This window comes from Rattus norvegicus, chromosome 4 (assembly GCF_021556685.1).
Source record: "Rattus norvegicus strain SHRSP/BbbUtx chromosome 4, alternate assembly SHRSP_T2T, whole genome shotgun sequence".
NCBI classification, from domain to species: Eukaryota; Metazoa; Chordata; class Mammalia; order Rodentia; family Muridae; genus Rattus; species Rattus norvegicus.
Window position 1 is genome coordinate 151,559,311 of NC_141537.1, and position 16,579 is coordinate 151,575,889.

Genomic DNA, 16,579 nt, shown 5'->3' on the forward strand with positions numbered 1-16,579 from the left:
CCCACCCCCACCCCCACCCCAGCATCAAGCCCTTGAGGTACAAGTCCTACAGAAGGGTGGAGCTGAGCAGCCACTTACCTGGATGGCGATGGGAACAATCTTGTTGGCTAGGTTCTTATACAGCAGGCAGATGGGGGCGGCCAGGAACTGGTGTGTACAGGGGTCAGTTTTGTTAGCATCAATGCCATCCAGTAGTTCGTAATCAACGATGAAAATGTTCCCTTCCTGTGGGAGGCAGCCAAATATATTCAAGCTACTTTAAGCAGAAATGGACCTGAGGGCCAGGCCAGGGGCTGGGTGGGACTGATGGTCTTCAAGACATGCACACCTCACCCCCGTACACGCACCTTCTCTGTAACCTGGTGTGTAACAAACACTTGAAACCGTTTTACTAGGAATGGTGATTCCTCACTTGACTGCACAGTAACTAAGTGCTGGCTGACAACCGGCTATCCCTGCCCTTGTCAGACCCCTGCTGGCTCTGCAGGTCAGTGTGCTAATCACTGGAGGAGTCTGTCTAACCTACTTTCCTCTCTCTTCAAGGCCAAGGGCACAGAGGTAAGTCCTCACTGTCTCCTGCAGTGTATTATTGTAACATCATACTCTACATTTACTTTCAATGCAGCGATTCATTCACCTATCATATTGGACAGAACGAGTTCCGAGCTTCCTCCTTTGTGGTTCAGAGGTGTATTTGAACCAAAATATTTGCTGCAAACATTTAAAATATGTCACAGTCTTGGGTCCCAGAAACAGGTAAACAGGTAACACCTATCAGAACAGACAGACAGACAGACAGACACTCACAGACACAGACATAGACACACACACACCACACCACACCACACTTGTACCAGGATAGTACTACCACAGCCTGGAGCTGAAGTAATCATCTTGTGGAAACCAGATCCACCCCGTCAATCAGTAATGAAGACTTCTTTGGACAGTTGCAGTACCAAAACAAATGGTCAAAAAGACTGGAGCTTCTTATTAAGTCACATCTTGTCCTCAGGCCCAAGACTTCCCCTGTTTAAACCTAAAGCTCATGCCAGTGTGCCAAGATGGATTTAGGGGTCACTGGACCCCATTATCTCCTCCCTGCTGTGTGTCCATATTGACTAAATATCTCTCTGCTTTAACCCATGTTACCCATCTCTTTTGTTTGCGTTAGGGGCTGGGTGGCCAAACCTACCCTGTCTGGGCCTTGGGAACCTGGGCTTTTACCCTAAAACTTTGGGTACAAGTGGAATTCAAAACACATGGGTCTGGGTCTCCAGCTTTAAAGCCAGTTTTACATATTTGTTTTCTACTTTCTAATTATTTATTTTCAAAGCTAAGATAAAAGATTGGCCACAACTAACTCAGGTTCATTGTCCCCGAAAGCTGCTCGGTGCTCCTGGAAGAAGTCGAAAGACTACTCTGAGGATGGTTTGATGAGGCTAGAGGGGGTCGATGGGAAAAGTCAGACACCCAGATGCTGCTGTAGGACTTCATTTAGATCAAGTTCAACACTCGGCAAATTAACCACTGCCACCCAGGACAGAGTCCTCCAGGAAAGGAAGAGATGGGAGGGGTGGGGCTACTCTCTACAGATATGGGTAAAAGAAGGGTCCTTGAAAGGTTCTTCTATTCATGTTCTAAAACTAAATTTCATTGGAAAAGATTTAAAAAAGGGGTTGGTAATGCAGTTCAGTGGAAGAGAGCTTGCTAAGACATGTGAGGCTCTGGGGCCAATTCTCAATACTGAAAACAAAGCAATTTATGACCTTTGAGCTTAACATGTCACCGAGTTTGTCAAAGAAAGGTGTCAAGAATGATGGAGGGCCCCATGAACTGTGCTTGGTGTGTTTGCTGGGAACAGTGTAAGAGACAAGGTGGTATGCACGTAAGAGTCTAATCAGTATGCACGTAAGAGTCTAATCAGTACTGGATGTTAGATTACTAGATTATTTCCTCATGATCTAAACCACAGCAGAACATCATCATCATCATGTGTTTGATGGACCAGCTCAAAGCGAAGATAACCCATAAGCCACCTTGCCTGGAGTTGGTAGGGGCTTACCAGTAAGAGGATGTTGCCTTGTCTTGGAGAACAGGCAAGGTCCTACTTTTGAGTGGTTAGGGACAATTGTGGCAGTTTAGGTCCCCCTCAGTTCTAAGATATGCTTATTTCTGTGCATGGGGTGGGTGTAAAGAGTTATTAATGTGGGGTGGGTGTAAGGAGTTATTATTGTTGCTGGATGTCTGCCTGCCTAGAAGTATGACGGGTCTCATGCAGGTCCTGATGAATGGGGAAGGACTCCCTACGTGGACCAGGACCCCAACTTCAGTTGGTTAAGTAAGCTCCCAAAGGCAGGAAGTTAGGGCTGAATGATATGTGTTTGGAGTCTCAGTGTGGGCTGGGTACCTAGGCAGGTGACCAGAGGCAACAGGTCATATGAACAGCTGGAAACGGAGGCCCAGTGGTGCTGGCTGCAGTGGGGAGATGGAGAAGACAGTATGCAGAGGGTTGTTGGGACTGTCAGCAAGCAAAATAAAATCTAGCACGGGAATGCCTGGTAGATCTCATCAGATACAAGCCGATTCGGTTTGGACTGCATCCATCTCAAGATCAGCCTTGGAGCTGGGGATGAGGGCTGGAGCCTGCAAGTGAGAACTAGGAAAGACTGGCTTGTGGAAGTGGAAGGTGTGCAAGGGACAAGTAGTGCCTATGTTTCTAATTTGCAATATACTTCTTTTCCCAGGTTCCTCACATTTACAAAGTGGGTGACAGTTGGGTGAAGATGTGTAGAACACACCTGTTACAGGGAATGACACACTGTAAGCCCTCTTGTAATTATTGATATGGACCTTGAACACACTGACACTTTATTTGCAGATGTGAGGATTGTGTAGATACAACCCCTCCTGTGACTGAATGTGGCTCGCACAGTGCCCAAGACCCTCCTGGATACTGCAACCAGGAAAAGGAAGAAACTACTGATTTCACACTGTCAATCAAACACAAGCCAGTAGTAGTCTGGGGATCAGCAAGCACTGCGCAGCAGGAAGTGGCTTCTGTGGAAAGACTAGGTCTCTTCAGCAAGCAGGCCTACCTGTACTTCCTGTTCTAAACTGAGCTGCCGCTCTAGGCTGCACTCCACCATTTCTGTGGTCACTGGGAGCTTCTTAGGCAACTCTGTGCAGCGCTTGATGAGTACTGGGTTGCAGCCATTCAGGAACTGGTAGCCAAACATGAGGTCCTCTTGCCAGTGGTTCTTGACTCTCTCTGTGGGGAGAACAGGAGGGCAGACCCTCTACATAGGATGGCTGGGCAGGCCCTCATGGCCCTGCATGAGGACAAGTCTTTGTAGGGAGCCTTTTTGGGGTCATCAGGATCCTCTCACTTGTCAGTCCCACTTGCTGTATCCCTACTTATTGTTGAGTCAGACTACACAGCTAGTCTTCCTTGAGCTACACCTCAGTGAACAGCGAGACTACCAAGCACCTGCTCTTTTCAAGGTCTTTGGTCCTTCAGCCCAGCATGAAAAGAGGGGAGAAAGCTGGTCTCTTGTGCTGAGGTCAACATCTTTATCCAACCATTTCTGCCTCCTTAAAGAGTGATGGCTGTCATGACTGTCCAGGACAGTGCCAGAGCTTCAAACAAACTCTGGACCTAAGGACCCCATTGCTTTAAATTTTATTTTTACTACTGTTAAGTGTGTGTGTGTGTGTGTGTGTGTGTGTGTGTGTGTGCGCGTGTGTGCGTGCGTGTGTATGTGTGTGCGTACACGCGCGTGCACAGGTGTCTTCAGAGACCAGACTTTGGATCCCTCTGGAGCTGGAGTTCTTGGTGGTTGTGAGCCCCCCAGTGTGGATGTTTGGAACTGCACTTGAGTCCTTCGCAAGAGCAGCCATCACTTCCACCTCTACTTTGATGTAGCCCAGTCCTGCCTCGGCTCTGGGTAGAAGAGCCACAAATACAAAGAAAAAAGTATGTATGAAGGAAAAAGTCCCAGTGGCCTTGAGACTTCTGGTGAGATGATGCCGAGGGTGCTTGGCTTGGATGTCTGCAAGTCTCAGACAGAAAAATAAACTCTTCCACCCACAGAACCCCAAGATCCCACTTACCAGAAATAGTGTTGCTGATTTTGACGAAGATTTTCTCAAAGTCAGCAAAGTCATGCCAGGAAGACTGGAACATGTGCATGAAGCGATTGATGAACAGGTTCTCCATCCTGCAAACCAGGGGACAGGTCACCTTGCCCACCACTATGCCTTGCAGTGTGTCTTACTTCCCACTCGGGAGCCTCCTGATAGCCCAGGCAGTTCCATGGGGTAGGTGCTGGCCTCGTAGGACCAGGGAAGAAGTTAGTGTGTGGCAGATACCATTCCTACTGCACCTCAGCTGTGCAAGAGACCAGGCTCTGAATCCCACCTCTGCACCTGTTCATTCCTTTGCAGAGCACAAGCCATAAATGGAGCAGGACTTTTAAACTCCTGAAACCTGCCCCTAGTGTGTTCTTTCTGCAGCAAGGCTGCCCCTCCTAAGCTTCCCCGAATAGCGCACCAAATATTACCCACCCCAAGCCTGTGGACATTTCTCACTTAAACCACACTCAACCCCCTGGCCCCCCTAGGTCTGTGGCCATATCATAATCTAAAATGCATTTATTCCAACTGCAGAAGTCTCCAGAGTCTTGCAAGCTCCACCCTGTTAAAAAACCCAAAGTCTCTTCTGAGACTCAAGGCAATCTCTTAATTATAACCCCTGTAAAAAAGGAAACTGCATACTTCTAACACACAGTGGCACAGAATGTACATTAACATTCCACAAGGGAGGCAAGTGGGCATAGTGAAGAAATACTGGGTCAACGTAAGGCTGAAACCCAGCAGGGCACACACCAAATCCTTCAGGTCCACGCCTATTGTCAAAGGGCTTCGATGGCTCTGCCCTTCCGGCTTTGCTAACTACAACATATATTTCTCTCTTGGGCTGATTCCAATCTATGTATGCAGCTCTCCTATGTATGTATCTCTCAGCTCTGACATCTCCAAAATCTTGGGGTCTCCACTGCAACCCAGGCCACACTTGTACAGCTTGATGCAATAGCCTCTCAGAGTATTTTGCTCTTATGGTCTTCATACAGGGGCACCCTTGACACACCATGCCTTGCCTTAGTGGCTTTCTAAAACCATGGGAGAAGAATCCACAACCCCTTCATTCTGGCACCCTCCATGCCTCTAAAGTCAGTACCATATGGATGATACAGTTAAACTCAGCTGTCAGCTTGGGACAGACCCTGGTCTCTTGAATCACGGGAACAGCAGCTCTTTCAGTCAGTTCCTTTCTAGGAGCAGAAATCTCCATAGGCTCCTGTTCAAAAGTCGGAAGCTTATCTGTGTGACACCCCTCCTGGGTTCCAGGGCATAAATAGCAGGCCTCCGCTTAGCTATGATAGTTCTTTAGCAATGACAGCCTCTCCTCAACAAACACATGCTTGGCTGCTAAACTTCCTGTAACTTTTCTCTCCCTAAATTGTACATTTGTATTTCTTACTGCCTCACTTTCTCTCTCTCTCTCTCTTTTTTTGTAGACCTGCATAAGTATCATTGATAATACATTATGTAGTCTTGACATTCCCAAAGATTAAATATCTACTACACATTGCTTTTCAATTCATCCTCGGGTAATCTCTCAGGGCATGGACAGAAATCAGCCAGACTCTGCCAACTATTACGTGAGTGGCCTCCAGCTTAGTTGCTACTTTAGCCCATGATTCTCTCTGACACCTTTTGAGCTTGGCCTCTATAGTGTACGTTGCTCTCATCACTGGTGGCTTTCAGACTCCTATGTAGACAGCCTGTTAAGCTCTTTATAGCATTCAACTGCTTTTCTAGTCCCAAGTTCCAAAGGCTTCCTCATTTTAAATCAAAGCAAAGCAAAACAAAAACACCCATGGCCAACGGAACAAAACCAAATAGTAAGAACCTACTCTCTGCGACCATCTTCTGTCTAATTTAATTTCCTGTTGATGGGATAAAGCATCATAACTGTGGCAAGTTATAGAGGGGAGAGTTTATTCAGGCTCATGGTCCATAGGGTTAGAGTCCATAATGGTGGGAACAACATGGCAGCAGGCAGCAGAGAGCTGACAGTTCTCACATCTTTGATGGCAAGCACAAGGCAAGAGAGTGAACTGGAAGAGGAAGCCTTCAAAGCCCACCTCCAGTGACACACTTCCTCCAGCAAGGCTGAACCTCCTAAATAAACTTTTTCAAAGGTCTCCACCAACTGGGTACCAAATGTTCAAATATCCAAGCCTACAGGGTCATTTCTCATTCAGACCACCACGGTTACTTTATATATAAATTATGTATTTATATATAGGTGCATATATGTGTGTGTAAATTAGTTTATCTTGATCCACTGGGATCTTGATTTCCTTACCTAGAAGCGGACAACAATACCTGTGAAAACACCCAGTGCAAGCAGACTCATTTGTGGTCCTCAGCCCTGGCTGCCTGTTGGGCGTGCAGGTAGTCAAGTCCCTCTCTCCAAGACTTGTCTGTGGTTATGCTGGATGCAAGAAAGTGCTAAAAGTCCCTCAGGGACTATAAGGCTCAGTTGGACTTTATGAATTTAGGGTTTTTTAGATTTGTATGATTCTAAAGTTCTCCAGGAGTCAAAGTATAGCATGAACGCTGTCCTTGATGTGGTGCTGAAATGTCAATGTTTTTTGACAGAATATCCATGGTTGTGCCAGCATCCTGCCGTAGTAATAGAGTGCAGACATGTAACCCAGAGTTCAGTGTCTCTGCTTTTTATTAGCAAAGGACTTTAGGCAAGGTCCTCAACCTTCTTATTCCTTCTCAGGTTCTTCAGCTGCAGAGGGAGCAATATGTGCTGTGGTGTTTGAATGGCCCCCATAGGCTCCTATATTTGAATGCTTAGTCATCAGGGAATGGGGCTATTTGAAAGGATTATAAGGTTTAGGAGATGTTGCCTTGTTGGAACAGGTGTGTCCTTGCTAGAGGACACTGGGGTTGGGCTTTGAGGTTTCAAAAGCCCACATCTGGTCTAGGTCTCTCTCTGCCTGTGGACCAGCATGTAAAGCTCTCAGCTACTTCTCCAGCACCATGTGTGCCACCATGCTCCCTCTCCCCACCATGATGATAATGAACTAATCCTTGGAAATGTGAGCAAGCTCCCAACTAAATGCTCTCTTTTATAAGAATTGCCTTGGTCTTAGGGTCTCTTCACAGCAATAGAACAGTGATAAACCCATGTGCCTATTTCATGAGGTCCCTATGACAAACGAACAGGAATCCAAGTCATGGGACCAACAGTGGCGTCTGAGTCATTGTCACTATAGAATCTGCCACCTGGCATCAGCCTGGGCACCATCTTCAGGTAGACTGGCTGCAGGAATGAACTGGAAGTGGAGAGGGAGTGTTATAAGCAAGAAGAGCCTCTCTGTGAGCCGAAAGCACAGTGCTGTCCGTGCTAGAAAGCTTCTGGGTCAAGGCTGTTTAGATATCCGTCATCTTAAAGTTGGCAGGTCTCTACCTCCTGGCCTTGATAGAACAAACACACGGGGAATGGTGGTCAGCTGACCTGCTCCTCCAGCTCAAGGCCAATAAAGGAAAAGAATGAGGGTCCTATTATAAGAAAGACCAACTGTGAGTCTTTTCTATCAAATGCTCTAAAACTTGTATTCAGGACAAGGAATTAAACTATTTTTACTCCCCCGCCCCATAACCTTGGACTTTTATGGAAATGCTTTAATTTCTCCTCCCCCAGTGAAATCTTGATTTAAAAGTCCACTGCTGTATTGTAGGCATTTGTAGTGACCTCTTCCCCCTTCCTTAATTTCTTGAGCCAGCTCCGTCCAGATTAGCTAGTTAAGACTGTGAGTGGGAATCAAGCAAGTGGAATCCCTGTCTTGGTGTGTGGCCCCCCTTCTGACCAACAGTACTGCTTGCCTTGTCCTGACACTTGAGGTAGAATGGCGTGCTCTTTCTTTGAGATCCCGAACTCTTTTCTACCACTCCCCCCCCCCCCAGCTACCAGATGGGCCACCCACACCCTGAAGTCCCTAAAACTTACGCTTTTGAGTAGTTCAGAACAAAGTCCACTCCCTTTTCACTATCAAACTGGATATCTCGGGGCAGATCCTTGTGGCATTTAGCATCAATACTCAAAGGGAAGCCGGGGTTCCACTCCATCCATCTGGCACAAGAAAAGTGAAAACACTATGTTAGAGATGGCCCTGTTGGGTGTCCCCTGAGCGGAGGCTGCCATGTTGTCAGACAAGTTTATACACGGTGGTCTCTTTTCCCACTATAAGCTCAGTGCGCTATAAGCAGAGGTGCCAGGAATCCTTCCAACGTTGTATGGCAACCATCTGTGCTATGACATGATCGCAATGTTACAGATATGAGGCCCGCTTACACTAAAGATTTAGTGAATGGAACAGATTGCATTGGAAGGAGTGAGGAAGATCCCAGAGACATTATTCAACACAGGTGACTTTGAATAGCCCCAGAGCCTAAGAGAGGCCTGCCTTGACAGTCAAAGGTAGAGAGGACTTTAAGGCTCCCAAGCCACACTCAGCTTTAGTGTCAAATGTCATTCCAGCTTGGTCAGTGCACATCCTGATTCTGTGTGCGGTGGTTGGGGAAGGAGATAGCTTTCACGGTGGAATCAGAGGGCATTAGAGGAAGCGAGAAAGAACACTGGGTGCAGAGCACTGAGGGAATGCCCCTCTAACATCTGGCCTGCAGCAGGGTTAGAGGTGGTCACAACCAAAGTAGTTCCCTCTGAAGAGAAGCAGACACCAACTCCAGTGAGAATGTTTAACTCCTACAGCCTTCATGCATCAACTCACTGAACACTCTCCGGGAACAAACTAACAAAAACAAAATCATGTTCATCCATTTGGGACAGAGAAAATAAGTTGGTTTTGCTTAAATGCCGAAATATTCATTCTGAGCTCAGATGTGACATCACGGGGCTCACATTTACCTGCTGCTTTGCAGATGAGAGCATTGCATGAGAATGGGACAACTGGCCAGATAGCTTGCTACTGGCCTCCAAAGCCAGACACCACGTCCCTGCTACTGAATAAGACATACAGACAAGTCAACCCACAGGAGCCAAAGACATAAATAGGCCAGGGGAAAACAAAAACCTCACACTCCATGGAGGAAGACCACAAGGATCAACTGGATAGAAATAGGAAGAGGTAGAAAAGACATCTGGTTTGGAGGGAGAGAACTTAAGGAGGTGTAGACTACAATTTAATGAAAAAAAGAAAAGACATCTGTCCTCATAAAGACATGATTGATAAAGTAAGAATTCAATAAAGAAATAGGAAAAGAGTACAGTTAGTGTGGGAACTGATCAGTCTCTTAAAGGACAAAGTATATTCATTCTATAATGAACTATTTGAGCACCATCTTTGTGCCATGAAGCACTCTTGACGTTTTGCAATCTTGGAGGCAATGTAACACAAGTGGATAGCAGTGCTACAAAGAAATGCAGAAGAGCTATGGCTGAAACCACTAGACACGAACACCAAATCAGAAAATTTAGTAAACTTCACACTTCTCACACTTAAAGGGGTAGACACTGTAAAGTGTTTGTGGATTTTTCTTTCGGAATAAAGCCATTCTATTTTTATTACATTTTTAAAATTATTTGAATTTTTTCATATAACATATTTTCATCATAGATTTCACCTTCCTCAACTCCTAAGTTTTCCATACCTCCCTACCCACCTAAAATTCACACTTGGAGAAAATGAATATTCCCTCTCTGAGTAGATATCAATTTTAATTAGTATCCTGGTTAGGAGTGGGACTTGTGCCCACTTCCCTTTATCTAGCTTGAGTTTGTGTAGTCTTTGTATATCTGCTACTGTCTCTGTGAGTTTCAATGTCCACCTGCCCTTTTGTGTCTGAAAGACACTGTATTTTTGGAACCTTTGGCTCTTTCTGCCTCTTCTGATCCCCGAGGATGGGAGAAGGGGTTTGATAAAGACACTCCATTTAGGATTGAGTATTACAAGAGCTCACATTGTCTGCACATTCTCCAGTTGGGAGTATGTGTGTTTCTGTGTTAATTCTCATCTACTTCAAGAAGAGACGTCTCTGATGGGGGTTGAGTCCTATATATTAACCTATGTCTTTAGGAGTTGGCATACTTCTTTAGCAGAGTAACAGTAGTAGTTGTTCCTCTAGAGCCTATGACTCAGATAGTCTCAAGGTTCTGGCTTCATTAACGGTTTTTGGATGTGGGCTTCATCTCATGGAATAGGCTTTAAATATGATTTTTAAAAAGTGGTTGGTTATTGCATAACATTTGTGCCATTATTGTACCAGTGTATCTTGCAGTGCAAGATACAGTTATAGGTTTCTGGGTTTGTAGCTGGGTAGGACTGATGACTCTCCTCTGCTCACATGTACGGCACCTTCCAGCACTGTGAATGCTAGTCAGTATGGCTAAAGTTTCTGGTTGGGCACCAGCTTAATTTTTCCATGTTTGATGACATAAGTAAGTGGTGTCTTCAGCAATAGGGACTTTCTGTTAGGTTCTGAAGGATAACTAGTAGCTTTGACAATAGCCTATACTGTTTATGAAGGACTGTCTGTGGGTCACCTTTAACCAGTGACTCAACAAGAAATAACCCCTTCCTGATACTGGGGGTTTTACCTGATAGCATATGATGTCCAGTTGGGGCATTGTCTCTTCCATTATATGGTAACTCCATTTAAATCTCTGTTATACAATTTAGGAGGCTTTGAGAGTTGTGAGTTTCCATATGGCCATTCAAAAGGCCTTTAGTGTTAGTTGCCCCTTGCATAATTTCTTCTCTCCCCATTTCAACTTTCTATTTTAGTTTCCTTTATGTTTATCCATAACACTATATTCTAAGTCTCTTTTTTTTGGGAGATTCCTTCCTCTCTCTGGTCTCATATGAGCTACCTAACTTCTGTGGCTATTTTAAATGAAAAGCTCACATGGAAAGCTTAAGATCTAATATCCACATAGAAGAGAAAACATGCAATATGTGAAATTATAGCATATGGAGGGATAATATGGCTACCCAAGAGCCAAGAGAAGCTAACAAAAAGTTCAGTACCATGCATGAAAACCTCCTTTTGAGCTGTTAATCAGGGAAATCTAAGAGAGCTCCTGAAACAATATAGGCTATTGCTACTGTCCTTGATTGCTTCCCAGAAATGAAAGGCAAGTTCTTACTGCTGAAGACAGCGTGCACTCCACACATAGAACATGGAGGATTTGAGCTGGAAAGGAACCATAAGAGTGGCCCTGAAGACTAGTTTCCACAGTACCAGAAGGTGGTTTTTTACGTAGGGAAGGAGAGTGTCAATAGTCTTTACCAGCTGTGGTTGCCTATAAACTACAATGACCACCATGGCCAGATTTCCCACCTCGGAAGTAACCAACAGCTATCTACTTGGACTCAAAACCTGCTGAACAGGAAAGAAATCCTTCTTGGCACTGGAAACCTAGCCAACTGCACTTGGCTAGGGAGGTCATAGATTATATTATGGCCAATTTTCTGAACCAGTGTGGTTCTTAATGGAATTTGGAATACTTATTCAAACACTCACAGGCAAGTGGCAAGGAACTTGTTTTTGCAGCAGAAGGAGACCATTACAGAAAGCCACAACTAGTCCAAATGAAGAGAAGAAATGGTTGTGTGGTACCCAGGGGGGGTATCTACCACACATCGCTAGCATCTAAGACTGAGGAAGCACCAAAGAAGAGGGGGCAGGAAGATCGTAGGAACCAGAGGAACAGAAGGTCTGCTTTGTGATGGTCTCTTCTAGCTATGACAGGAAAGATCCGTCCATAAAATCCCAACAACATGGCTGCCAAAAAGGAACCCAAACAATTCCAAAACAAATGCCATCCCAACACAGACGTGGGGGGAGGGATCTCAGGGCCCCACTCCTAGATGAAGAGCTACAGGCAATTACCAGCTGTGGAGAGGAGAGTCAGTCAGTCTTGGGCAGAGATGGACGGTGTGGTTTGTTATGTAATACCAAGCGGTCAGCCCTAGAAACACACACATGCGGGCACCACTTAGGGAACAGGGGCTTCGCAGGCTGTACTTACATGTTGACTGGTTTTTATGTATATTTACCAACAAGGGTTAAAAAAAGAGGAGGCTGTGAATTGGGGGATGGGTAAACATTGGAAAGGGAGGAGTTAGGATAGAAGTGATGCAGTTGTATTTTAATTAAATTATAAAAAGACTTAAAAACAGTTATTTTAATTTAATTATCTTAAACTTTTATTCATTTAATTGACAATTAAAATTATACATATTTATAGTGAATTTTTTAAAAAATGGACTTTTTGTTTGGCTAGCTGCCTGCTTCTCTTATCTATTACCTTTTTTCCTTTAGGCTGTGTGTTTCTTAACTGATCAGATTATAAAAATACCAGGGGCGACACCTTAGTTCATCCGTCTAATAAGCCTGTTTATCTGGTCTTCTCTGTTGCCAGCATCTCCACCTTCTACACAGTGAGTTGTCTTTTTCTTCATTCCACCTCATGGGGAAGACAGTTTGAAGGGCCACAGGAAGTTATCTACTTCCTTGATGCGTTTCTCAACTGTATAGATCTCATGAATTAGATCCGCTATGGAGATGATGCCAAATTTACCACGAAATCGAGCAATCAAGGAATTAATCTGTCAAGGCAATCTGCCTTTTATTGATTTTGCCATAGCCTCGCTTGTAGATGAGTTCATTTACTGACTTCAGGCTGGGGTGCCCCCATGCAATGTACGGTTCCGCAATCCTCGCCATGTTAACTGAAGTCTTGTCGAGCTTAACAAAGGTGCCATGGAGGATCTGCTGAGGACGAAGCAGCTGCAACACCTTGTGCGCCTTTGGGCTAACTCCACTGATACCGCGGACTCTGATGACAAACTCCGATTTTGGTTCTGCGGGCGCATAGACGTTCCCAGCTCTCCTTGCCATCCCAGGCATCCGAATCTCAGTCCAGTCTATCCGCCCGCACTCCTCGTGAGAGTGCTGTGCCTTCTCACAGATGAGCTTCCTCCTTGCCTTTCGCAGTGTCTCCAGGGCAAGCTTCCTCAGGCGCTTCACCTTCTGGTTTTTGGCACAGCAGGAGCCTTTCTCTTAAGAGTTTCTTGCACTAAGGCAACCTTCTTTTTCCTCTCTGGTACAGTCTCCATGGTTCCAGCCGGAAGAGCAGGGTGTTTAATTGTTTAACTTTAGGGATAATAGTACTCTTTTATGTTATACGTAAATGTCTTGTCAGATGCAGAGGGAGGAAAAAGGTTGTATTGAGACCATAATTGCTAGTAAAACTGGTATAAATAAAGGATGTCTTCCTAAACAACTTTACCGTATTCTCTCTTCTGGAGACTCTCTCTCCTGGCTGCTCAGCCTCCTGCTTATCACAGCCTCAGAATGAGCCTTCCTAGCGTCACAAGACATAAAACAGTACTTGGCTTCTGCATGTGCAAAAGTTACCTGACGCAACTGTGAGCTAATGTTCTCAGAAAAGAAAGCTTGCACGTATTCTAAAGGTTTTACAAGGCTGTTCAGCTTATGGGAACCTTGTTATTGTAAAGAGTTGGTGTGCAGAGCTAGAGAAAAATTATCCTGGGCCACCTCTTGTCTCTTTAATAGCCAATCGTTGCCTGCTTCTATATCTGATTCCTTCCAACTATCAGGTAAAATCTTTGGACTGTATAAACACACCAGTTAACACCAAACTGAGACTACCACCAGGTAACTCTCATATGAGATTTTCCCCAAATTGGTGTAGCTCATGCAACCAGTGTTCCTACTGATGTGTTTGCAGATGCGTTGGTTTAAGGCTGTCTCTCATTCTGTGCGTATGAATGTTTATGAATTGGTTCTGTGTGGGAATGCAGCATTCAGAGCACCCACGTCAACCAGGGCCATTCATATTTGCCTCACAATACATAATTTCATTTTATGTGAGGCAAGAGCTGTTTTGAGACGAGAGATTAATGTTCTGGAAACAGATCTGCTGATGATTAAATGACTTACATATCAGATATACAGGTTGGTTCTCTCTTTGTAATATTCAAAACAAACATAAGTAGGGATCAGGCTGAGTGTTCACCAGTAGGGGAGTCATTGGCCTTTGTAGCGCTTATGTATAAAGCATAAATATGTAGCAATTTGTGAAGAAGAAAACTATGAAACACAATCCCACCCATTCCACAGGCAAGAATGAAAACATCTCATGTCGAATGTGTTGGTGATGCAGGGGAATGGCATCTTACGGTAACACCAGCTAAGGGCACAAAGTGTCTGGGCAGTTAGGCAAACGATCATTAAGATTTAGAGAACTCAGACGATGCACAAGCTTGGTAATCTCACAGATCTTTGCCTAGACATATTCCCCAGAGTAATTCTATCATGAGAGCATGGACAGTCAGAAATCTCACTGTGGCTCAGTCTGAAAGCACTAGGAGGTACCCATGTGTCCATCAGCAGGCAGGCAAATGAACATAGTAGAGTGGTGTCCAAGAATGATGCCTCTGGGGCTGGAAGTAGAGAGTGCTTGCTTGAAAGACGCAGACATATTAGATCAGGGATATCCTCAGACCATGATGTACTGTGTCACACCCATGGATGGTGCAGTCAGGGAAGCCATGGGCCACTATCTCTGACCTGGGCCTTTTCTGTGCCCTTTCCCAGATGGGCTGCTGAGAAATGCCAGCAGAGTTCTTGGAAGTACTCTCTTGCTTAGCTTCCTTCCATACTCTGGAAGCCCAAAAATCTATGTGAAAGGGGAACTTCATGATTGTGCAGACAGTGCAAAGTTCAGCATTTCCTGACCGGAAATGGGGCCATGGGTAGGGGCAGGGCTGCTGAAGAGAGCAGCTGAGTGGAAGGAAGGAGTAAAATAAGATCTAAGAAAGGGACGAGATATCTCACACCCCACTTCTCCTCTCCACAAGACCCAGGCTGTGATGAAGTAAACAGTTTCCAGGAGGTCAGGTTACATTGTGATCTCTTAGATGAATGGATAAGAAGTCCATATGTGTGTACCAAACCACACCAAGATGTTAGTGGCTGACAACAGATTAAGTCCCTCTCGAGTTTTGTCTTAACCCACCCCACAGACTACAAGTCTTGTAGAATTCTATAAAGGGCTTTGTCACAGGGGGTTGAAGTGAAGAAGAGAGCTGAAGAAACTTTCTTCAGTCCCATGGGAGGGAAGACAGACTCTGGGACAATTCTCAGAATCAAGTACAGAGGTCCCAAAACACGTCACAGGGTACTGAGTAGAAGGCTTGCAAACACATTGAATTTTTGAATTTTTGGCATGAATACAGTATAATCAGGTTACTTTCTCATACCAGGCAGTGACGGTGCAAAAGGTTTTTTTTTTTTTTAAACGTTTTAATTGTGAACTAGGGTATGTAGACATATGCATTTGTCTCTGTCTCTCTCAATCTGTCTCTCTGCCTGTTTTTTCCTCTCTCTTTATCTCTCTCCCTCTTTCTTCCCCTCCTCCTCTCAGACTTGAAGCATCTCTATAGCCACCTCCCCAGTCAGTGAGAGTACGCTCAACCCTTACTCTTAGCATTGGTATGCTTAATTTTCTTTTCTTCTTTGAAACAGGCTGGCCTTGAACATCTGGGACCAAATGGTTCTTCTGTTTAGCCTCCCAAATAATCTAGGACAATCGTCACGGCAGCAAGCCCAGTCACCCCTGTGATGTGATGTCACTTCTTTGTTATTGGTCATAACTCCGCTGCCACATGAGTTCAGGGCCAGCCGCGTGTGCTTATGACATCTGGCCTTCATCGTGTGATTATTCATATTGGCCTCTTATGGGTTCACTGATAGATATTACCTGGCAGTATGAAGTGAAATAAACTCTTTCCTTCCCAAGTTGCATTTGGTTATTGTGTCATTACACCAATAGAAACTCTAAGGAAGACAGTTGCCGTGAATGTTTGCATAGAAGTGTTTGGTGTAGGCATATGCTTAGTTACTCTTGTTAATGTCATTGCAGTACAGGGGACTGAATCCATGGCTCTTATATATACTGGATAAGTGCTCTGCCATTAGCCACACCCCTAATTCTGGTTGTATTATTTTTGGAAACACCTATGACAAGAAGTGCTGCTGGGTCACATGGAGATACTATCTATAATTCTGAGAAAGAACTGATTTGTCTCCCAGAACGGCTGCGGCTGTTTGACCCTACCAGAGGGCTGGGGTTTGATCCCTGTCCCCTCCTTGGCGGCATTTGTTATGATCTGATACATTTTGTTAGATTTCTCTGTATATTTTGAATTCAAGCCCCTACCCAGTCTGCATACATTGGCCCACTCTGTCTTTTTACTGTTCTGGCGGAGTCCAGTGAAGTATAGAAGATTTGTTTTGACCAAATCCAGTGTGGCAATTATCCTGTGCAGTGTGTGCTTGGTGTCATAGCTAAGAGGTTTTGCTGAACTTGGTTATGATGATTTGCTCTTCTGTTCTCTACCTGTTGTATATAGATGATATTCCTACATTGAAGTCTATGCTACAGTTTGAA

At 44.9% G+C, this 16,579-nt stretch overlaps 1 protein-coding gene and 1 pseudogene across 2 annotated transcripts in view; both read right to left on the bottom strand.

Annotated features, from left to right (window-relative positions):
• The window catches only part of Alox5 (arachidonate 5-lipoxygenase), a 47,164-nt gene that overhangs the window by 10,265 nt on the left and 20,320 nt on the right, over positions 1 to 16,579 (bottom strand). For both annotated transcript variants that reach the window (XM_087656100.1, NM_012822.2), the window contains 4 exon segments: positions 8,090 to 8,212; positions 4,111 to 4,217; positions 3,096 to 3,268; positions 79 to 225 (listed from right to left, as the gene is read on the bottom strand). In XM_087656100.1, the coding sequence (XP_087512226.1) occupies positions 79 to 225; positions 3,096 to 3,268; positions 4,111 to 4,217; positions 8,090 to 8,208 (546 nt within the window). In that variant the 5' untranslated portion in view covers positions 8,209 to 8,212.
• On the bottom strand, positions 12,382 to 13,277 carry LOC148006333 (large ribosomal subunit protein uL30 pseudogene; annotated as a pseudogene).